This window comes from Recurvomyces mirabilis (assembly GCF_035927965.1).
Source record: "Recurvomyces mirabilis strain CCFEE 5264 chromosome Unknown scaffold_17, whole genome shotgun sequence".
In the NCBI taxonomy this organism is placed as follows: Eukaryota; Fungi; Ascomycota; class Dothideomycetes; order Mycosphaerellales; family Teratosphaeriaceae; genus Recurvomyces; species Recurvomyces mirabilis.
In genome coordinates, this window is record NW_027041951.1 from 247,005 (window position 1) to 270,663 (window position 23,659).

Below are 23,659 nucleotides of genomic sequence, written 5' to 3' on the forward strand. Positions count from 1 at the left end.
GTCAAAGGCGGCTCATCGCGAGCTGGGCGACTACTTTGTCATTTGTAGGAGTAATCTTGTGTAGCTTACCGGCACGGCACATAAGATGCACCAGAATTGAAGGCATACCAGGAGCACAGCGGATTCATGTGCGCATGCGAAGCTGGGGCTCCTCAGGATTGTCACTTCGGCCTGCCAGTCTTGGTAATCATTGGTATATTCGAAACTCACGACGGCGAATCCTTGAGCAGCCCTCTGCATCCAGCGAGCTCTGCACTGTTCGACAACGATGTTGCGCAGTGCAGCTGCATCGACGTACACTTTCCGGCGCGTCTTGGTGTTTTAGTCGACGATAGCCACCATCGATCATCGACTTGGAGCACCAACCTTGATGATGGGGTCCGATGAAGCATGTGAAAGCTGTACACCAGCTAGCGCGTACGAATCAACGACGAATGACGGTCTCAATCCAGACTGGCTGAGCATGTGAAAGCGGTACGATGCTTAGCGTGTAGGAGACAGGGACCAATAGTTGCTTCAGCACGAGACCGCAGGTGAGCATGTGAAAGAAGAGCAGCGGCTAGCGGGCAAGGATCTGACGACCAATGGACTCTGTGAAGGGCTCGATGTAGCAGACGATGATGAGGATGTGGTGTGAGGAGTCCCCCACTTGCATCGAACTAGTGCACTGCTCTTAGTAGCCAATGATATACGGACGTCTCCATACGGCGTTGACGATATCGCGGAGGAAGAGAAATGGGGGCTGTCATGCTCGGGCCAATTTATCTGTAGCGGTGGTTTCTAAGCTCCAGCTAATCACCTGACGAAGGAACAGTCTCGAGCCTCGGGATCATGATTAGGATATCTTCGATAGTCCTCATGAGATCATCTCAGTTGATCGATCCTGCTGACACGAACCCCTGTACTCCTGTCGCAATCCTTCAATGGTTCACTAGCCCTATTAATCAGAAGTATATGTCGCTGTGCTAGCAGCGGGTGTCAGTAATCTCATACCTGAGGAAACAAGCATGATACCGACGGCGCAAACGATCAATGGATGCACAGAAGAAGCTCTATACTGGACTCATTCCCCAAGACATGCGCATCGACCCAATACAGCATGCATCTCTGACGGGGGAGTAGATTGACCATCTCGTGATCACAAACCCGTGCCACAATGACAGAGTATGGGGACAACGATTAGCAAAGCATTGGAAAGGACGGGTCGATATCTTCTCACATCCGGCTTGGTTTTGGCGCAAAGTAGGAGGTGATCGACGACGCTTCATTGGGCTTGCAAACATATTGCTAGTATAAGAGTCGCTTGATGTCATTTCGCAATGTTTTGCTCTCGACCTTATCTACTCGTAGTCGTGTGCACTCATCTCGCTTCTTTTCATGCGGCTTTCTCTGCTCGGAGATTCTGTGCCCTTAACGACCACACTATGCTGCGTGTAGACAGATCAGTGATGGGCTTTGCTATGTAGGCATAACAAGAAACAACTGGCTAGTGATGACTCTTGCATGTGGGAGCTCAGAGTTTACTGTCACTCCGCCCGTATTGAGCCAGCGTTTTCTTTACCCAACCCTCTAGGGTGGGGGGCGATATTCGAACGAGAGCGTCATGTCCCGTCGAACGGACGATCGATAAGATCCAAATCTCGTCAATGTGAATTAGGTGCAGATATTATGTCGATATTGTCGATACAGCAAGCCGCTGGGGGTGATGAAAGCCTTCGAGCAGCACATGTCAGCCCGCAAGAGAGCAAAAGCTACTAGTGACCCTGCAGATGGCTCCGATATACGAGGAAAGAACGACAGGCAGGTGGGGCCGATCACTGCTGACGAGCATGACACTCTACTCAGAAATTTCGATTTCGACAGCACTAACCCTGTTGATCAACACCAAGACTACAACGCAGAACCTACTACCAGAGGTCGCGATGTCCATCACGCCACCTTCTGAACCTTCAACAGTCTACCAGTACACCACAGTCGATATTCGGCGAATCCATCGCCTCGCATGATCCACCATGTTGACACGTAGCACGGAGACCGACGCAACTTCTTCTACAACCGCCTCGGTTGACGACCGCGACAAGGAAGCCACTCCGAGCCATGACAAGAACAGCTTACAAATCTGCGACTAAAACAATGGTTCATTCTACAGAGCTCACTTCCAGCTGGTCGGACAGCATTGGGAGCTGACGGGGGTCCACGTAGCCGCCCACGCCGTCAAGAATCGTCGTAGTGGGTCAACGTAGGTCACCCTTCGCCTTCCATAGTAATACCCGCAAGCCAGCTTTACATGATGATCAAAGAACAGATATCTTACATGCCAAAGTGAGGATGTGGACATTGGAACAGATATCCCCCCTGCTAGCACTTCCATCTATTGTTGAACTAGTTCTGAGACAGGCAATGACCACAAATCGCAGCTAACAGCACATCAGGCTAATCGCATCAAAGGCAGATCAAGAACTCCCAGCACGGATGGCTGCGAAAGATTGGAAGCGATCATAGCCTGGCTTACCACTCCAAGGTTGCCTTGGGCCGAGTACGTAAATCTTTCCCGACTGCGTTCCATGAATCCCGTTGGATGATGACAGCCAAACCAAGCCATACATAATATCAAGGATGATTTGCTAAGATTCATGATACTACACTTCTGACAATTCCTTTTACCAACACAGCACGGTGGATGAATCTTATTGCTGCATGATAATGACTCTTTGCAGGAACTGATGTAACCATCGGTCGGGCTATGACCACACCACTGGACCTTCCGAGTCTCGCAACAAGATGCGTTGCTCCTGAATGCAAGACAGCCGATCTCTCAAATCATTACAGCAACCTCAACGTATGAGAGCCAGACTTTTGACGCTGGCCGAGGAACGCGCTACCACTTTAGTGAGTCTATTTCACAATGACTAGCACTTTATTTGTCTGCATGATGACTCAAGTCTTGTATTCTCATTTGATCCGAGCGAAGCAATGCGGAGCTTTACTTCCTTTCTGACCAGCATCTTCTGAATTGCTATCTCATCACTTGATTGGCTAGATCTGACTAGCTAACTTCACCGTTCCAGCAACCGCAACACCCACATCAGTGATGCTTAATCCGACGCTGATAATCAATCGAGCAACGTCAAGTTGTGTCCGGGACATCGGGGAAGCCTTCAAGCGCCTCCGGCGTTGCCACACGAGCCACGAATTTGAGATAGCTCCTCAAGCTGGAGAGCGCCAAGGCAAAATCTACTGCATTACCTCCCCATCTATCATGCCGTAGCATGTGTCGCCACGATCTCGATCCCGCCAACGCAAGGACATCAAGCTCCATCATTCGAAAAGCGTAAGACCTCTAGGCTTTCCTTCTATACACCATGACATGATGAGCCAGACTTGTGGATCCGATATATACGAGCCGACATAAAGGACTGCCTGATTGATTTCCCAATGTTCCAACATATCTTGCAAGTGTACAGCCAAATGTTCTCGCTGACCATAAGCAATACCAGGAAACGATGCCGCACGTCCAGTTGTGCGCTATAACGAAGCGACGAGAATATGGGAAGATGGCCTTCCTCCTAGTAGTATCGACCTTGCGACGTGATGGTATTTGTAGCTTCACTGTTAGATGGCTAAGGCCAATCTTTTGAACTTGATAATCCTCTCTGAACTGTAAGCTTCTGTAACCCATGGACACGCATCACGCCAACATGAACAGAGTACTAATCAAGCCCAAACAGAGACCGGGGAAATTTATCGCGACTGGAGATGCGGATCAGCTTCTTTTTGAACATGCTTCAATTGCAACTTGAGGGACGCCTGCTAATGGCCATACGTCCGAAAGTTGACCGACTCCAGAGACGTTCCGCCACGAATATCACATTGCGGCTCAGCTCGAACAACCACCCAGGATCTGTGAGATGCATGTGCACATCTCTGGTTTTTCAGCCGTCCCACGATGATCCAAACTTGTCTGGCAACGCAGCCTCGTCTTCCTGTCCACAAAGCTTTCACGTCCGCATAGCTGGGCTTCGTCACGGCCAGGCTGCAATCGCACTTGGAGTATTGCGGCGAGCTCCGCAGAACTCTGTCGATGGAATCAGCGGGGTAGGTCGGCGTGATACGTGGTCATGAGCATGAACGAGAGAGACGTTGCCAAGTCGTATGTCCACGAGCGTGAACATCCATTGCTTGAAGGTCAGAAAGAGGCGTTACATTGTTGGGTATTGAGAATGATATCTGAGGTCGAGCAGCTGAAATTCACCTGAGTCAGGACTTCCCGACATTGCGGATCGTCTCTTGAAAAGGCAAAGCGTCTTCGCTTACTCTACCTACCACGGCGTGATCCTCGCACCAGCTGTCTTACTGGCTCTCTCTTATCTCACCTCATCTTCTGTGTTTGCTTTTATGCTGTGTCAATCATGGCCGGTTTCGATGCTGATGATCATAAGCAGCCGACCTCGAGAAGCCAAGCAGCGTAGTCCGTACATGTTAGTACCAACACTGCCGTGGCGATCTGTAGCACATGGGGCAAATGCATGGAAGCTGCATATGTTCATGCAATATAGGCCGCCTGCATGAGTCTCTCTTCATTTCCTTCCACTCGATGCTTCGATAGCAGGGAAACAAACGCACGCGAGCAATTCATCTCGTCCACACTTCAAAGGTCTGGAAGCTCTTATCTCGTCAAATAGACTTCACGAGTACTCTAGTCCCGTCTCGGTCAAGTCTCCGCTGCATTGCTTATCAGACGGCGGCGAACTTTTCGGCCATGTGCGAGCTACCGCAAAGCGGCGGGCTCAAGCCGGCGATGCCATCCGCGTGGGTGGGTTTTGTTCAAAATGAGATGTGCGCGCTCTCTTGCTCATGAGCCTACTTACCAGGTCTTCATTGATGCTGTGAACGTCTGAAACGACACCCTCGAGAATAAACTTGCTGGTACTGCGTTGTCGGCGTCCAGTCCAAGCTCGTATCAGAGGAAAGCTCACCAACCCCACGCCTACCACCAACTTTGCGCCTGCGCACCACCTTCGCAATGGCTTACACGACGTATGACGTCGAGAAGAACCAGGGCTACGTTGCCAACACTGCCGGCAGCGGTAGCGGCGAGTACACACCCGACCACAAGAATCTAGACAAGCGAAATGGCTCGTATCAGGAACCTGATGGCGCAGTACCTGGCGAGAGCTTCGAGTATGGTACTGGCATCCGCGCAAAGCTTATGCGCTTCGCTGGCAAGATCGGTATTGAGCAGAGAGGTATTGAGCGGGTTCCTGAGGATGAGAGGACAGAGACGGGTTTCAAAGCGTTACTCAATGTCGCGACTATGGTATGCGAGCCACATCGCTCATCACGCGGTCTGATGCTCTAACACGATCTCCCAGTGGTGCTCCGCAAACATGGTCGTCTCCTCCTTCGCCCTCGGACTCCTCGGCAAATCGCTCTTCTTCCTCGGAGTGGCAGACGCCATGCTCGTAATCCTCTTCTTCAACATCATTGGTCTAGCTATAGTCTCCCTCTTCAGCACCTTCGGGCCAACGTTCGGTCTTCGCCAGATGGTGTTGAGTAGATTCTGGTTCGGATGGTGGGGAGTGAAGCTCATCGCCTGCTTCAACATCATCGCCTGCATTGGCTGGAGCTCCGTCAACAGCATTGTAGGCGCGCAACTGATAAACACCGTCAACCCTCATATGCCGCCTTGGGCTAGTATCCTGATCATTGCCTTGTGCACGCTTTTGGTCACGATCTTTGGCTATAAAATTGTGCACATCTACGAGTTCTGGTCCTGGATCCCCAGCTTCATCATCTTCCTCATCACCGTTGGTGTTTTTGGCCACAGCGGCGATTTTGTGGCCATTCCATGGGAGATGGGCAAGGCCGAGATGGGCTCTGTCCTGTCATTTGGCTCTGTGATCTTCGGATTCGCGATCGGCTGGTCTAGTTACGCGGCAGACTACACCGTCTACCAACCCTCCACGCAGTCAAAGGTGAAGGTGTTCGGTTGGACATTCTTAGGTCTGTTCTTCCCGCTCATCTTCACGCAAATGCTGGGAGTGGCTGTCATGTCCGCCACAGCACTCAACGGCGGCGTCAACCGCTATCAGGACGGGTATGATGCTTCCGGCACTGGCGGCCTCCTGGGCGCCGTCTTGATCTACCATCTGGGCGGCTTTGGCAAGTTCTGCTTGGTCATGCTCGCTCTCAGCATCATCGCCAACAACTGCCCGAACATTTACTCCGTTTCTCTGACCGTACAAGTCCTTGGCCGCTGGGTCCAGTGGGTGCCTCGATTTGTGTGGACTATTATCGCTACGGGAGCATATATCGGCATTGCTATTGCAGGCTATCAGCACTTCGAGACTGTGCTCGACAACTTTATGAACTTCATCGGCTACTGGCTCGCCATCTACTCGTCCATTGGCTTGACTGAGCACTTTGTGTTCAAGCGCGGCTTCAAGGGCTATAGGCCGGAGTTCTACGATGTTCCCGGCATGCTGCCTGTAGGCATTGCTGCCATCTTTGCTTTCTGCTGCGGTGTCATCGGCATGGTCGCTGGCATGAGTCAGGTGTGGTGGTAAGTTCCATGCTATCACTATACCAGTGGGACTACTTGCTAACAGTTCGCAGGGTTGGCTGGATCGCTCTCAAGGCTGGCGAGGCTCCTTATGGTGGTGATGTGGGCTGGGAGCTTGGTGCTGCTTTCTCAATGGTCGCGTATCTCATTGCGAGACCAATTGAAAAGAAGTTCTTCCCCGATAGGCTGTAGATGCATTGTTTAGCGTATGTAGTACCAGCTATGCAACGTTGAGCCACTCGTCGCCATCAACTCGGTCCCACGGATGTCGCCGCTCTCAAGCACGAACTCGACCAGTACCGCCTCAGGCTCATTCGTATGTGGCCTGAGGGTCTGTACAACGCCGTAGAATGTGGCGACTGGTCAGGGAAAGGTCCAGAAGCCTGGCCGTTTGTGATACAAGCAATTGACATAGACTTGGTCATCCTTCGGAAGCATCCCCTCCACGATCCAACCATGCGACCACATAGCGCAGTGCGCACCGTTCGAAGCCGTGGAAACCTTTGCCATCTTCACTTCAAGCACTGCATCGTCTGGATGCCTAGTAATTGTTCCCCCCCACCCACAAGATGAATCAAATGTCGGTATGCTAAAGGTGCAAAACACGTGATTTTATCCCAAAGTCAGACAGAATTGGAGGGCACTACCGTGGCATTCCGCCAAAAAAAATGGATCTACCTAGCGCAGCACTGCTCAATTGTTTTCGACACCTAATACTACTACCCGAGTTCTGTGAATCTCAAGTATCAGCGGACTAGCACGTATCAAGATACATAACAGCACTCACCATGATAGAATGACTACCAATAACACCACCAACCAGCAGCACTTCCGCTTACTGCCCTCCCAGACGAGCTTCGCGACAGGATCTACCACTCGTACTCGACGACCGCAGAATGAACCGCGTCCGCCCAGCCATCGAGCACCGCCTCCTCCGCACCTGCCACCAGATCCGCAATGAAGCCCTCGCCATCAACGACGCCGGCACCATCGTTCCACTCTTCTCAGCCTGCCACGAGAATTGTCCAAACTCCTGCCTCCGCCCGCATCGACCCAGCCTCCTGCTCGCGCGCATGTGTTCCCATCTCGTCCGTCGTACCGGCCAGATACGCTTCCTGTTCGTGAGTGAGCAGCGCCTCCGGTACTGGATGGCGACCAGGGCCTTGGGGCTACGAGCCGACACACTACGACTCGGAAGTGAGGGTGAAGAGGAATGCATCGATGATGCCCTTCGGCAATGGGATGCCTGGGGTTTCGGTGCAGTTCTGGCGATACGATTTCCGTGACTATCTGGTGAGAAACGGGTTCGAGCTGAGGGCAGTAAGAGAGAAGGCGTCGTGGCCGGGCAATATCGCACCAGATGAGGACTCTGATTGGCGGATTATGTTCATGGTCGGAGGAGAGGCGGGACGACTGTGGTTGTGGTGAGATTGAGAGAAGGATGTGCCGGTTGAAATGTATCTATCGTGATTGAACTCGTAATGGAAGTTCCTCTCTCCCAGCACTTGGTCGAGAATCCGTACCATACAGAACCTCGATACCACACCAGCTAAGGCGCAGTACTGAAAACACCAGCTAAGACGACTTCAGTACTTCTCTAAGTCCTTCCTGCGCCCAGCATAAAAACTCTCCAAGAACTCCCTCCGATTCTCCTGCGTCCAGCCTTCAACCACGAGCGCAAAGTCCTCTATTCTATCCTCAGCATATCCAGCTATTTTCGCCATAGAGCAGAACTGCCTCCTTCGCACGTCCGCAGGCGGACGATACTGATAGCGCACTTCATCCTCTTCGCCACCATCCCCACCACTAGCTGCACCCCGAAGCTTGCCATTACCATCACCACGACTTCCACCGCCGGTATCCTGCGACAGCGCAGCCCGGCCAAAAGCCCTATCCTGATCAAAGTCGAGATCATTCCCAGCCTTCTGCGCTCGACTCGAGATCTTCATCTCAATCTTGCTCGTCCCCACCACCTCAGCATTCTCGTGTGTATACTCCACGCCCACGCTGGCCAAGATAGCAGACACCGGATCCTTCTTCGCCCTCTCCGCTGCCTTCTTCTGCTTGCCCAAAGGCTCATCGATGATCTCGCGGGCAAGTTGGGACATTGCTTCATCTTCTGCACCCGCGCTTGAGGCGCGGCTCGTGCTGGTAATGGGTAGGAGGCTATCATCATCTTCGCCGTCCGGAGACTCTTGGCTAGCTTCTAGATCGAGACCAGCTATCTCGACTCCTGCTCTAGTCTCGGCGATGTTAGTCTTGTTCACGATCTCCCTCAAGACCACATTCTCTGCCACTGCCGCAAAAAGATTGGCGAGACCGAAGATCTCACCCTTCATCTCCTTCTGATCTTGCACGCCTTTAAAGTATCTTCGCTCGACACTTGCATTGTAGCCGATATTGGCCTGCTGCTGCTTGTAGATCTGTCTTGCGTACACGATCTCCTCGACAGTGCCTTTGCTCACAAGTCGGAACACTTCTACATCCCTGGTCTGTCCGATCCTGTATGCTCGATCTTGCGCCTGTAGATCGTAGGAAGGATTCCAGTTTGGGTCAACGACCACGACCTTGTTTGCACTAGTGATGTTCAGGCCTATACCACCAGCTTTGGTGCTTATAAGGAACACAAACTGACCCGGATCAGAGTTGAAGGTGTCGACGGTCTCCTGCCGATCGGGGTACGGCATCGAGCCGTCGAGGTAGGAGACATTGTATGAGGTCGTTGCTTTGAACAGCATATTGAGCATCCTCAGCAGGCGAACAGAGTGGCTGAAGACTAGAACTTTGTCTCCGTTACTGTGCCATAGTTTCAACAACTTCTTGAGCACACGCCACTTGCCGCAGAAGTCTTGATTGGCGTAAGTCACTATGCTGTCACGTTGGCGATAAAGGTCTCTCCACGTATCCGGGAGAGCAGCCTCGAGCTTCTTCACATCTTTGTCGTGCTGCTCCTTATCAGCCTCACCTAATGGTATGAGAAGGGCAAGATGGTTTGCAAGCTTCTGCAATGTCACGATGGTTGGGAAGACGTGGTGCTGCCACTTCGTATCGTCGACGTGGGTATAGCAGCACCAGCCTTGTTTTTTGTCGGAGCCACAGGTACATGGATTGGAGGCCTCTCGAATGGTGCGGACGATCTCGGAGTCACAGAAGTTGTTGTACGCTTCGCTTTGTGTGTCGGTGAGAGGACAAAAGACTACTCGATCACTCTTCTTCGGCAATTGATGTGCAATCAGTGCTTTTGTGCGGCGGAGGAAGAAAGGCGGAAGAAGGTTATCGACCAGCTTCTTCGCAGTGCGCCGTGCAATGGCGAGCTGGGAGATCGTGGCATCGTGACTCTGGCCGAGCTTTAGCGGTAGACAGATGGCTTGCTTCCAGACACTGATCGGCCCAAAGCGTCCTGGGTTGGTCCAGTTGAGCAGAGTCCATAACTCCTCGTACTTGTTCTGAATGGCAGTGCCTGTCATGCCGATGCGACATAGGGCATTTATGCCATTCATCGCCTTCGTGATCTCGGCACCGATCTCTTTGATCTTATGGCACTCATCAGCCACTACAGCGTCCCAGCGTATACCATTGATGGCGGATTGATTGATGCGATAGCTGTCGTATGTCGTGATCATGATCTCCAGACGTCCTTTGTGCGCAGCAGCCAAAGCCGCCTCCTTCTCCTTCGGCGTGCCATGGTAGACGTACGTATGCCACCAGCCCCAGCGGTCTAGCTCAGCCTTCCAATTCGCCATGAGAGAGCCAGGTGCAATGATCAAGACGCGAGGATACCATCGATCGTCACCCATGCGCCGCGTCTTCCGCATGCGCCTGTGATCGCGCTCATCGCCTGTCTTCCCAAAGGCTGCCGTCAAGAAAGCGATGACCTGGATAGTCTTGCCGAGACCCATATCATCTCCCAAAATGGCACCTCTCTGGTACACGAATAGCTCATGCAGGAATTCCGCCCCCTGGATTTGGTACGGCCGAAGGTACTGCGCAATGGGAGCTGGCACAATGCCGAGCGAGTAGCGAAGCTGGACGTCCTCGTACGGGCATTGCAACATAGCCGGCGATAGTCGAGGTCGCTCTGCCAGATTCCCCATACGATCGTCCTCGGAGAAGTCTACGTCGTCATACTGTGGTGGCAACTGGAGACCAGCCGTCCCCTCCAGCTTCTCTCGCCGCTCGTCCCAGCTCGACCTCCGCTGCTTGAGATAGTCTGGGAGTGTGGTCTCCATAAGTGCCTCGTCCTCGTCTGTCTCCTCGCCATACACCTTCGCACCCTTGGCATTGCTCTCCTTCACCTTGATGACAATTTTCGGCTTACGTCCGACCATACTAGAGTTCTTCACATTCATTCTCGCTCTCCGCGTACTGGCCAGCATCTTCTTTCGCTTCTCAGACTTCCTCGCCTTGAACTTCTCGTAAGCACCATCAGAATCCTCATCATCATCATCAAAGGCTATGCGCTCACCACGCTTGCGCTTCTTCGTGCCTTCCTCGTCCGTGTCAGAGAGTACGTGCACCACCTCCTCCTTCTCCAGTGAGTCGATGTAGTCGTCAAAGCTGACTTGGCCATTCTTCTTGCGCGGGATGGCATCCAGATCGCTATCGGTCTCGCTCAGCGCGTCTTCGCCTTCCATCAGATTGACTCTCTCCTCGAGGTTGAGGTTGCGGTGGCCGGCAGTGCCGAGCTTTCGAGCGGCCATCTTTACACATTGTCAGTAGATGGACGGCGAAAGGAATTATAACGCTCTCAGAAGCATTCATCTCATGCGAAGGCAACCGCGTCATGTGGGGTGACGCGCCACGCGAATGATCGGCGAGCAGTTCATGCACCCCGCAAAATCAACTCACTTTTTGGGTGAGGCTTTACCAAAGTGATCCTTCACATCTGTGACACCACACCCAACATGCCGCTGGACACCTCGACATACGCGCTCGCGCACCTCCGCCTAGACGGTCGTCGGTGGAACGAACTCCGTCGCTTACACGCTCAGATTAGCACCCAGGCTGCCGCCGATGGCTCCTCCTACCTCGAGCAAGGCAACACAAAAGTCCTCTGCACAGTCAGCGGACCACAGGAACAAAAGGGCGGGCGAGGAGGGGCACGCGATCAGGGTAACGAGGCGAAAGTAGATGTGGAGATGAACATAGCTGCTTTCTCGGGTATGGACAGGAAGAGGAGAGCGAGGAGTGATAAGAGGGTGCAGGAGATGCAGGTCACGATCGCCAGTGCGTTTCAGAGCACGCTGTTCACACACCTGTTCCCGCACAGTACTATCACTGTCACTCTACATATCTTGTCGCAAGATGGATCGTTACTAGCGGCTTGTCTGAATGCTGCGACGCTGGCACTGATCGATGCCGGCATACCCATGTCGGACTACATATCTTCTGTCACTGTGGCGTCTGCTCCCTCCTCGGACCAAAGTCTAGACGAGATGGATCCGCTACTGGACTTGAACGGTCTGGAGGAGCAGGAGCTACCGTTCATGACGGTAGGCACGTGCGGAAGGGGACCTGGTGGAGGCGAGGAGAAGGTCATGGTGCTCGTCATGGAGACGAAGGTGCAGATGGCGAGACTTGAGGCTATGCTGAGCGTCGGCATCGATGGGTGTAAGCAGGTCCGAGGCATCCTCGACGGTGTGGTTAGAAGTCATGGGAAGAGGGTGCTGGAGTCGAAGGTGTCTTGAGGAGGACTAGCATCCCGTAAACTTCGCTCAAGCACCACACTGCAGACCTCGAAGAGTGATATCGAGTGTTTCCTGCCTATTCCCGGCAGAGATCCGCTCACAGCCGCCACCACTGCAATGTCTTCAGGCAGGGAAGTGTCTGAATGCCACTCGCAGAGTACCAGGTTAGAAAGCAGGCGCCGTCATCCACCTTGACCCGGCACAAGTTGTCCACCTCTGGCATCGAGTTGGCGGAAACCACCCGAGGGCTTTTGGTCCTGTATCACGTTACAGCATACGTCGGACGGGAATCGCGGATATAGGGACAGCGCTGAGGAATGAGACGTACGCACGAGGCCTTCCGAGGGCCAGCAGAGGGAGGCAAATGCTCATTGTTTCTGCTTGACAATAACGGTGCCAGTCGTGCTTCCTTCTGATCGTGCTCTCGAAAGTGCACATCAGGGCTTCGTTGATCCTGTTCATGAAGAGGACAAGCTGTTCATCGCCGTCGATGAGCTACAAGGCTATCAAATTCGTACCTTGCATGACAGCTCACTTCCTCCGAGATGCATGTCAACGTGCATATCCGATGCCGGTTGTTTTTGTGGCTATGCAGTCTCTCGTGGAAATACATGCAAGCAGGCAAGGGCTGTATACTTGATGATTGTGTATTCGACAGGTAGTTAGCAAGTGAGCACAAGGACAAACGCTATCGTGAAGAAGGCCCGTTTCTTATGCCGCCTGACTCCGTGAACGCTGCCGTGATGTCGTCACTGCCCCGCCAAATGTTCACATGCCCGTGGCTTCCGTGGGGTGGTCGACAAACTTCGGCTTCGTACAGCAGGAGAGGGTGAATGATGGAGGATCATACTCTACAAATGCAATACGTAGCAAATCGGAAGGAATAGATGTCGTAAAACTGATGCATAGATGAATAATCGCTTACGAAGTCCTGCCAAAGACGCATAGTAGCGGAATGCGAGGGAAACAGCTTTCGTGGTGCCCCGCAGCTCGCCGAGGAGGTGCCCAATGGTCAAGCGAGCTGCTACATCATGGCGTAGAATCCTTTTCACTTCACTTAGTCGGCAACTCATCACTTTATCTTCTTGAGCTCATTCATATTAGTACCATATTCTTGAGTCAGGAACTAACTCCTTGACACTCACAAAAACCTGAACATATTACACATACCACACATATCACAGCAAACATGCCTGTCTCTATTCCCAAGGCCGAGAAGCTGCAGGACCTCCTGTCCTTGAAGGGCAAGGTACGGATCGCCTGAGTTCGAGGATCGAGTCAGAGGATGAGCTGACAAGTATGAAATCCAGGTCGTCGTGGTTACCGGTGCTTCCGGACCTCGCGGCATGGGCATCGAGGCTGCTCGCGGTTGCGCTGAGATGGGTGCCGATGTGGCCATCACCTACGCTTCCCGTGCTGAGGGTGGTGAGAAGAACGCCAAGGAGCTCGCTGAGACATACGGCGTGAAGGTAAGAGCCATTGCCCGACTCCAAGATACCTTCATCAGAGCACATGCTAACTCCCCTCCCTCCATCCAGGCCAAGGCCTACAAGCTCCAGGTCGACAAGTACGAGTCCGCCGAGAAGCTCGTCAAGGACGTCATCTCCGACTTCGGCAAGATCGATGCCTTCATCGCCAACGCCGGCGCCACGGCCGACAGCGGTGTCCTCGACGGCACCGTTGAAGACTGGAACCATGTCGTCCAAGTCGACTTGAACGGCACCTTCCACTGCGCCAAGGCCATCGGCCACCACTTCAAAGAGCGCGGCACCGGCTCCCTCGTCATCACCGCCAGCATGAGCGGCCAAATCGCCAACTATCCCCAGGAGCAGACGAGCTACAACGTCGCAAAGGCAGGATGCATCCACATGGCTCGCTCCCTGGCCAACGAGTGGCGCGATTTCGCCCGTGTCAACTCCATCTCGCCCGGGTATATCGACACTGGTCTTTCTGACTTCGTCGATAAGAAGACGCAGGAATTGTGGCACTCGATGATCCCCTTGGGCCGTGATGGCAATGCGAAGGAGTTGAAGGGTGCTTATGTGTACTTCGTTTCGGATGCGTCGACGTACACTACCGGTGCTGATCTGGTGATTGATGGTGGCTACACTTGCAGGTAGAGAGTTGGCGAGAGGATAAGGATGTGCCAGTCATCTGGAGACGTGGACATGCTTTGGCAGAGACATGCGGGCTTAGTCAAGACGCCTTTGCAATCACTATGGCAGGCTAGCTAGGCAATAGCAGAATGCGTGATAGTTGTATGTCTGATCACTTGCTTCGCTCCGTCAAGTCACGCACGTGTTGCCTCGTCGATGCTGTGATCGTTGAATGCTCCGTGCGACTCCACGATCTGGAAGGCAGAATCGATCGTCAAATCATCGACAAGACTTTGTCTGGACAGCCACAGCCACAGCATCATGCTACAAACGCGTTCTAACTTCGATAGCGCGACCTGTAGGCAAGGCAAACGGTAGGTTGCACAGAGAACGTGTTGGTTGTGCACAGTTCCACACATTTCTCTACCACCCGGGAAAGCTACTGCTGCTCGTCTATGGTGAAAGCATCCACTCGCATCACCTCCAGCACAATGCCACCGAAGCGCAAAATCGTCCGCGCCGCGACCTCACCCGTCCGTCCGGAGGGCTCGCCAGCAAGGCGTCAGCGTACACTCGATCATGAAGCCGACACCGAGCGCAAGAGTCAGGACCAAGCAGAAGAGGAAGAGCAGTCTGGTGTTATACAGCGCGACTTTTACCCACCAGAGATGAGCAATGAGCGCTGCAAGCGATACCTCAATGGCGATCTCCCACTTCCCATCGACGTACTCCGGAAAGCATTGGCAGAGACGAAGACACAGCGGGAGCAGATACAGATTGGCGATGCGGTGGTACATTGGTTCAAGCGAGACCTGCGGCAGACAAATAATCGTGCTTTAGAAAGGGCCAGTGTGAAGGCGAAGAGTCAGGGAGTTCCGCTGGTGTGTATCTTTATCATAAGTCCGCAGGATTACCAGGCGCATATAACTTCTGCTGCACGCGTGGATTTTGAGCTCAGGACGCTGGAAGTACTGAAGGAGGATCTGAAGGAGAAGGGAATCCCACTTTATGTTACTACGATCGAGCAGAGGAAGGATGTACTCGGGCATATTCTGACCAAGTGCGCGGAGTGGGGAGCAAAGCATCTGTTCTGCAATATGGAGTATGAGGTGGATGAGCTGAGGAGAGAGGCGAGGCTGGTGAAACGGGGCTTGGAGAAGGGTATAGCGGTGGAAGTCCTGCATGACGATGTCGTTGTGCCGCCTGGTATTCTCAGGACTGGAGCCGGGAAGCATTATTCTGTTTACTCTCCCTGGTTCAGAGCATGGACGAAATACGTGCATGACCATCCTCACGTCCTTGAGCCATCAGAACCGCCTACGCGAAATCCTGATTCTGCAGTCGAGCGCTTCCGGGAAATCTTCTCCATGCCACTACCGTCTGCGCCCCCGAACAAGACTCTTCCGGACGCGCAACGAGATCATCTATCACATCTATGGCCAGCAGGGGAGCATGAAGCCATGTTGCGATTAGAGCGCTTTGTCGAGCAGAAGCTAGGCAAGTACAAGGAGACTCGCAACTTCCCTGCGGAGAACAGCACAGCGATGCTTTCTGTCCACTTCAGCGCAGGTACTCTCGCGGCCCGAACAGCGGTGCGGATGGCCCTCACTGCTAATAAGAGCTCCTCATCTAAGGACCCTCCCAACCTCTTCGGTGGCTGGGTCTCTGAACTCGCCTGGCGGGACTTCTACAAGCATGTCCTTTGTCATTGGCCTTACGTCTGCATGAGCAAGCCGTTCAAGTACGAGTACAGCGACATACGCTGGGACTATCACCAAGAGAAATTTACTCGCTGGTGCGAAGGCAAGACCGGCTTTCCAATAGTGGATGCGGCAATGCGGCAGCTGAACTCTATGGCATGGATGCACAATCGCTGCCGCATGATCGTCGCCTCCTTCCTCGCCAAAGATCTTCTGATCGACTGGCGGCTGGGGGAGAAGTACTTCATGGAACGCCTTATCGACGGGGATTTCGCTTCCAACAACGGAGGATGGGGTTTCTCCGCTTCTACGGGGGTTGATCCTCAGCCTTACTTCCGCATCTTCAACCCTTTTCTACAGAGCGAGAAGTTCGATGAGAGAGGTGAGTATATCCGTAAGTGGGTACCTAAGCTGGCTGGCGTTGAGGGAAAGGCGGTACATGATCCGTATGGAAGAGGGAAGGGGAAGGAGGCTGAGGAGGCAGGGTATCCAAGGCCGATGGTGGAGCATAAATTCGGGAGGGAGCGGGCGCTGGAGAGGTATAAGGAGGGTTTGGGGAGGGGGACGGCCAATGTTGGGGGTGGGGTGCATAATTGAGTGTTGAAGACCGGTAATAGTTCCGTAGCGGCACCACTTTGCCAAAGCACGGCGTGCGGTGGCGTATTGGCTGCTCAAAGGATGCTGGCGAGCTATGCCTTTGACAATCGGAAAGTTTCACGAGCCAACTCAGTCTCAGCTAATAGGCAGGCTGACGATCCGGCTATTATTTGCATCATGCAAGTGCCAAGGTGGTACTGCGGCTGCCAATTCATGAGCTGTTCTGAGCTGATACATCACCGTGGCCGTCGCTTATGGGGTACCACCTGTGCGCCACGAGTCCCGGCCATAGCCAATTTCCCCTGGAGCTATCATGTCGAACGCCAAAGATTTATTAGCGACAATTGTGTAGCAGGAAGGTGCGACGCCGCGGCGAAGGTGGCGCATTCCTCTACTACCACGCGTTGGAACGATCTGAGAAGTTTGCAGATTGATCCGGAGCCTCCAACGATCGATGCCCTAATCTAGAACTACTACGACTGCCGCATCTGCTGTTTGCTGAGTCGGGTAAATGTCATAATCCCTTGCCCCTGGACGATCTCTTCCTCCCCAAGCATGGCTATACGAATGCAATGTGACGCCGTTGCCAGCCCATAAACATTGTTAAGACGGAGACGGCGTTCAGTTTGAAGATACTCAGAGACGGCTCCCTTGTACAGTAGTGTCGATACCGATACGCGATGAACCAAGGAGCTTCGCCCATGAGGCCTGCTGTGGTTTTCTGTACATTGGCTAGTCTGCAGGAGGATGTGACCAATGATCGACCATGAGTTGACCAAGGGGTCAGGAAGGCTCGCATGTGATATTCATGTGCGAAGAAGACAGCCGCAAGCATCCGTCCTATACAAGCCAATGAGCTCACCGGACCGGCGTGGTAGCAGCCCCTGACACATGCGGTTGGTGGGAGGTCGATGGCTGTGAAGCAATGAGTGCTGAAATTGATCTTCACAACAAGTGGTCGGTGGTCCATACCATCTATTGCCGATGGTATGATCAGCAGGCAAGTACGTTGCAAACTCTCGGCAATGATGCTCGATATGTTCACCTACTGGCTTAGTCGGCCGAACGGACACAGGACGAGACCAATATGCGGACACCGTTGGCCTACGAGCGTGTGCAATTTACGACCATATATGCTTACTAGCCTCTCTACCAACAGGATACTCCAACTTATCATACTAACGCGTCGAAGCACCAACCTCCCTTGAACCTGATGCGATCATTAAGCGCGAAGCTGCTATGGAGAGAAGTCGCGCTCGCGAGGTGGGATCAGACTCCGATCCTTCTAGCACTCAGAGGGGAAGATCTGGCCGGACATCACATCATGTTTCGTCGATGCTACGGTCAAATCTGTCGTAATCGTTGTCAGTGCTTCCTGATACATTCACCGCCCTGTATGAATTCAGACGCTGGGAGCGTATATCGTAGGAACAATCGCCACCCGTGAATCCAAAGTTCGATCTTGCAAGCCTTTCATCGCATGGTAGCATCACCCTTCAAGAAGTGAGATAGCCCCATCGACTCTCGCCTCAACGATACTGACCCACTTCGCCACAGCCGTCGTATTCTTGTCCTCAATAGCTTCCACAATACCTGGGAAAGTTGCTCCGGCATATCCAGTCCAAAGTCCGGGTGCAAAGACAACGTGCTTGAACCACGTTCGGCTGTCTAGACCAGGAGCATATAGGAATTGACGCTCGAGCAGCTTGTACTTCGTGTTCACTGACCGTACGTCAGCGTAGACCGAGGCAGAAGGACCCGGCACACTGTCGAGAAGTGATGCGGCCTTGGCGTCAAAGCCCGAAGCAGCATCCTTGAACGATGCTACAGCGGCAGCAAGACTGTCGAAGGCATCTTTCTCCAGATAGGAGAAGCTAGACTCGTGTGCTAGCTTCTTGATACTTTCAAGATATGTTGCCAGACCGGAAGCATAATCTGTAGCATTGAGTGGGATGACTGGCTCCTCGACCAGCTTTGCCGCCATGAGCGCGATGATCTTGGCGATAGTGATATGGTACTCGAAGCCCGGGTCACCATACTTGTCCATCCAGTGGAAGGAGTCGTAGTTGCTGTGGTAGTGATACACAGGATCATTCTTGCCAGAGCCGAAGCCGACATCGATGGATGCTATGCCGGCGAAGTCTTGGAAAGCTGTGAAGTCGCTGCCACTTCCCATTGTACTGATGTGTCCGGACCAGGTATTTCGTACTGTCTGATTCGCCACTGTCTGATTGGGACTCTGCACTTCGTCGGTGATCTCATAGATCAGCTTATTGAGGAGTGGTGCGGCACTGGTCTGGAAGTTCGGTCCACGAGCACCAACGTCGACGTTGATGTAGGCTACCGTTGCCTCGCTCAACCATGGGATGTACTCTTCCACCCACTCCGTGCTGCCGAGAAGACCGTACTCCTCGCCATCCCAGCTTGCGAAGACGACGGTGCGTAGTGGTTGCCAGCCAGCAGAAAGTGCCTTGCCGAAGGATCGAATGACTTCGTTCAGTGCAGCAGAGCCAGAGTTGGGGTCGCCTGCTCCTCCGGCTATCCAAGCATCGCGATGGTTGCCAATCACAATGACTTCATCCGGTATACTGCCGTTTATCACACCGATAACGTTCCACAGTGGCGTCGTGACATACTCCTGCTCGTTGATGAGATTGACGGTCGTGTGCGGAGGCGAAGGACCAATGTTGTAGTGCACATCTTTGTAGCCGAGACCGCCGGTGTGCCAATATGAGGAGAAAGACGTAGCGTTCGGACCATGGCCGTTGAGTGCCTTCAGCAAAGGTAGAGCTTCGGCATAGGATATGGGAACGGAGGGGATGTCTGGAATCTTGCCTTTCGTGCTCTGACGTGGTGCACCTGGAAGTGATGGATAGCCGATAGTGGTTGGATCGCCTGGTGCAACGCCTGTGGAAAGTCGGGTCAGTATTCACGTCGTCCACGGTGACTTGGGCAACTCACTCAGATACTGCGTGCTTCCTCGCTGCACACTGCTTGGGTTCCTAGCTGGCCCATCCGGGTAGGTCTTGTAGCCATTCTCTTCCGTGATCTCTCCATCATCACCAGGGTCGCTGTAAATGATGCCTCCAATCATGCCGAGCTCGCTCGCTCGCTTAAGCTTCAGTCCACGGAAGATGCCACCGTACTTCACCAACGCGATCTTGCTCTTCAATTCAATGCCAGCCTTCTGCAGCTCCTCAAAGTCGGCGAACGTGCCGTAATTACAGTACACATACTGCGCGGTGACGTTTCCAGAGGCCGAGTAGCCGTGGAAGGTAGGCACTCTGTCCTTCATGCCCGTAGTAGGGTCATCCTCCAGCACATCCTCCTCCAGTGTAGCCTCGAATGCTACATTGCCATCCTTCAGCAGTGCCAGACGATGGTCTTTCGGATAGTTGAGGTATACTTCATAAGCCGCGATACTGCTCTTGACACCCCAGCTTTCCCATTTGTCCCTTGTCCACTCTGCCTGGCTCTTGTTCTTGCCAGCCAAATGCGGCCCGGCAGTATAGTACTCGCTCCATTCGCGCGCATACTTTGGCGACGGGGTGTCATGCAGGATGTGCTTAAGCTCGTCGTAGGCGATGCCCTGACTGGCAGGCCAAGCTGGATGCGGGAGGGCGAGGTCGCCGTGGAGAACTTCTTGCGAATCTCGTTGGTGGTGTGAGAGGGTGCCGCTCGACTCGGTCTGATGGTCGCCGAAGAGATCGTTTTGGCCTGCTATCGCGATGCAGAAGAAGATGATGGCAAGCGTAAGCAGTGGAATGGTGATCAAGCCGATGGTGCAAAATCTTCTTACCTAGAGCTTTGTCAGTCTACAGGCCCAAGACACTTCATCCTGTCTCTATCATACTCGCTGGTGTGGAAAATGAACTCTCCTCTCATCATCCACGGGCACACGCTGTATCAGCGGCGTGCGCTCGCTATACTGCTGCTCTTGCGACGGCGGCATCTTGCCAAACTTCTCATGCATCTCGCAGGCCTACTTGACTTTCCACAAAATCTTTACTACACTCCGGCGTTCAGGTACGTACCCTGCTCTAGCACACAACACACACCTATAACAGCATGCCCGTCGCCCCGATGAAAGGTGAGTGATGATGCTCTCTTGTCGTCCTATCGCAGATCGACTGGCCACCTGCCGCATCGAGATAGGTCAGCGGCGCCGATGGCGGGCGGGCGACATGAGCTTTGCCAAGAGATTCAATCTAAGGTTCGGACTCCCGGACGCGAGTCAGTTGGCCTGGGATTCCAGACGACATGTCTTGTCCGACAAAAGCATATTTGCCCATTCATTGTATGTCGGGGCTGGGACAGCACATCAAACGGTGATGCAAAAGCTTCCAGTGGCGATTCAACTTACAATCTGCCTTGAGCGTCCAGAGGTAAGGTTCTCGCAGCTGTAGAGCCGGAAAATATGTGGCTTGGTGAAGCAAGTGTTGCAACACGATGGTGCAGTATTACAATGGGTTAGGTAGAAATGCTCATGATTCATGCTACTGTCATGAGATAGATAGCTGTTGCACTTCTTGCCATGGTCGCTGCGATACAACGACGGTCCTGACTGTCGCTCCTAGTTATCATGCCGCGCGGTTGAAGCATCCCCGGTTATTGGTCCACGCGATGATGCCCTTCGACGCAGTGCCAGCAGTGGGCAATCTCATTGGCTTGCGAGACTTGATAGCTTGATCGTGCTCTGCAGCAACGCGTTTTGTGCATGTGTTGATGCTAAGCAACGTCAGAGACGTAGACGTAGAGCGAGCTCCTGGTCGTCCTCGAAAGGTCTGACATACGTCCTTGAGATCTGGAAGTTGTGGTCGCCGAGGTGAGGATTATCGATGCCGATGTTCGTAACAAGAACGTGGCGAGTGACAGTCGGGTTCCAAGTCGGTAGACGAGGATGTGTGTATCGCAGTGGAACAAACTATGCATGCGATTGCTTAGCATGGCAATTTCCGTTGCGTCGGTACTGTTGTCGAGCTCGGCCATCTCCAAATGAAGTTCTGTGAAGTCAACTCGATTGAATCCAGACCCATGTGCTTACCTTCGACACTATGACTGGCCTTCTTGCCATACACAAAATCCGGGATATGACTGTCAAAAGGCGGCATCCTAGCAGAATGCAAATGACGCGTGTTTGTGACATGCATACTTGTAGGCCTCGCACGCGCTGATGACCGTATTTTGAAACCCGATCTAAAGCTCCGTGTCGCCTATAGCCTTCCTCGGCGCGATCTCGCTGGCTACCATCATTGGTGTACGGACTTCTTGTGCTTGGTGATATCGTGTCGATGAGGTAGCCAGCTCACCGTGGTCGAGGTTGTCTTGTGTCGAGCGTACGGTCGTGCTCGGCGCAAAATCATCGTTCGCATTCGTCCTCCACCATCCTTCCCTCCCAACCATTCTCCATGATAATGAATCCAGCAGCGATGTTATACAGCAATCGAGACTTACCTGACTTGAGTGGGATGCGGCGGCCGTGATCAGTCTTCGCAGAGTGATGGAGATCGCAAGAGTGAGTCATAGATCGCTGCGAGCTGTAGATTGCTTCGACGGCGGCTGCGCCCGACGCTAGACCCTCATGCCCAGATCGTCAAACAGATTTATCGCTATGCATAAGAACTGCGGAACAGCAGAGCAACTCTTATGACTCTATAGAGGAGCTCAGTGACCATGGTCTTCACTAAGGGGATCTTCCTGAGTGTGTCGTCGACGATGCGTAGTTATTCAGTCTCGCAGCAGTACTGTCGCCACACCAGCATTCATCCTCCTCATAATCGGCGCCATGTCGGTGAAAGCTCACTTGACGAATATCAATATTTCCGAATGTGCCTCCAATATCTCAGAACACCCGTAGGCGTCGGTTGGTCGCCCCTACGGATTTTGAGTGGCAGATACGCAGGCCAGAAGGGAAGCGTTATTACACTCTAACCATACCAACTCAATATTGATTGAGTAAATACTGATCGTTCAATCAAATAGATAAATTATCTCTCCACAGACATTGCTTGCAATGACTCTGTTGGGCTTCGGCCTACACAGCTTTTTTTTCGTCTTTTGATCGTTGATTCCGAGATCATGTAGACGATAAATCTGGTCTGCAATGATGGGGATTATGCTGGTTCAAAAGTCGATAACGGACAAGCGTCGACCTTCTGGTATTACGGCTCTTTTGATATCCTCTCTAACACGTCTGCAGTCCACAGCACGATGCTTCTTTACAATAATACACTAGGTGCATCGACTTATCGACACAAAATTGGTACCATAGCTCTGAGCAAACTTCTTTGTGTTGGGCAGCATTCTCTGCTCTCGAAAACCACAGAATAGGGTACTACAGGTGGAATACCAAAAGACTACTACATAATTGCCACCTTGACGGCTGTCGACAGCCAGTAAAAATCAATCTATAGTCTTCTTTGTCTCTCCCATCATTGAGTCTTCTACGTAGCGTAAGGATCGGTCCCCATCAGGCATCACGTATACTGACTACTGTAAAGCTCTGAATGTATGAAGCGTCATGTGCAAGTCGGCCGGAAACGCTGTCTCATTGGCCAATGACTTTGAGGTTGCGCTTCACAGCTAGATTGAGTGACATGTGCAAGATCACGGACCTTGCATGTACTGATCTACTAACTTCTTATCAAGTCGCAATAACCACCTAAGTCATAACGTCGGGCCATTGAACAACTTCCACCTACAGACTTACAAGAGCTCCAGCATCAATTAGACACACAAGACAGAGAAATCGCAGCGAGTAGTCCTTCAGCCGATCGTCGCGTTTCTACAGGGCATAACTCCTGAAGCCAGCAGAGAGTTACCGCCGGGTTGTACTATCCAGCGCAACACCAGGATCGTCGAGGACGACGAGCATCATAACCACTACCCTTGCACCACGTTTATCTTCACCGACAGCATGAACGACGACGGGACTTGTCGTACACCCTTGGCAGCGGCCTTTGAGGTGATTGCGAGTCTTCAGGGTCTCGTACAGCCTGGTTCCGCATTGCAAGCAGA

At 52.8% G+C, this 23,659-nt stretch overlaps 6 protein-coding genes across 6 annotated transcripts; 4 read left to right on the forward strand and 2 right to left on the reverse strand.

The window, feature by feature from the left end:
* Positions 1-5,023: 5,023 nt before the first annotated feature.
* Positions 5,024-6,754, forward strand: FCY21 (Purine-cytosine permease fcy21; the record flags this gene model as incomplete). The annotated part of the gene is made up of 3 exons (XM_064839327.1): positions 5,024-5,317; positions 5,373-6,562; positions 6,616-6,754. The coding sequence occupies 3 exons, from the start codon at positions 5,024-5,026 to the stop codon at positions 6,752-6,754; spliced, it is 1,623 nt and encodes a 540-aa protein (XP_064693069.1).
* A 1,394-nt stretch (positions 6,755-8,148) lies between these two features.
* On the reverse strand, positions 8,149-11,262 carry LTS14_006633 (uncharacterized protein; the record flags this gene model as incomplete). The annotated part of the gene is made up of 1 exon (XM_064839328.1): positions 8,149-11,262. One exon carries the CDS (start codon positions 11,260-11,262, stop codon positions 8,149-8,151), a length of 3,114 nt encoding a protein of 1,037 aa, XP_064693070.1.
* Positions 11,263-11,466: 204 nt separating this feature from the next.
* Positions 11,467-12,249, forward strand: SKI6 (Exosome non-catalytic core component; the record flags this gene model as incomplete). Its single annotated transcript, XM_064839329.1, has 1 exon — positions 11,467-12,249. The coding sequence occupies one exon, from the start codon at positions 11,467-11,469 to the stop codon at positions 12,247-12,249; it is 783 nt and encodes a 260-aa protein (XP_064693071.1).
* Positions 12,250-13,438: 1,189 nt separating this feature from the next.
* Positions 13,439-14,369, forward strand: LTS14_006635 (uncharacterized protein; the record flags this gene model as incomplete). Its single annotated transcript, XM_064839330.1, has 3 exons — positions 13,439-13,498; positions 13,560-13,718; positions 13,788-14,369. The coding sequence occupies 3 exons, from the start codon at positions 13,439-13,441 to the stop codon at positions 14,367-14,369; spliced, it is 801 nt and encodes a 266-aa protein (XP_064693072.1).
* A 467-nt stretch (positions 14,370-14,836) lies between these two features.
* PHR1 (DNA photolyase phr1) lies at positions 14,837-16,642 on the forward strand (the record flags this gene model as incomplete). The annotated part of the gene is made up of 2 exons (XM_064839331.1): positions 14,837-15,226; positions 15,254-16,642. The coding sequence occupies 2 exons, from the start codon at positions 14,837-14,839 to the stop codon at positions 16,640-16,642; spliced, it is 1,779 nt and encodes a 592-aa protein (XP_064693073.1).
* Positions 16,643-18,131: 1,489 nt separating this feature from the next.
* On the reverse strand, positions 18,132-20,615 carry LTS14_006637 (uncharacterized protein; the record flags this gene model as incomplete). The annotated part of the gene is made up of 3 exons (XM_064839332.1): positions 18,132-19,549; positions 19,604-20,441; positions 20,496-20,615. The coding sequence occupies 3 exons, from the start codon at positions 20,613-20,615 to the stop codon at positions 18,132-18,134; spliced, it is 2,376 nt and encodes a 791-aa protein (XP_064693074.1).
* Positions 20,616-23,659: the final 3,044 nt, after the last annotated feature.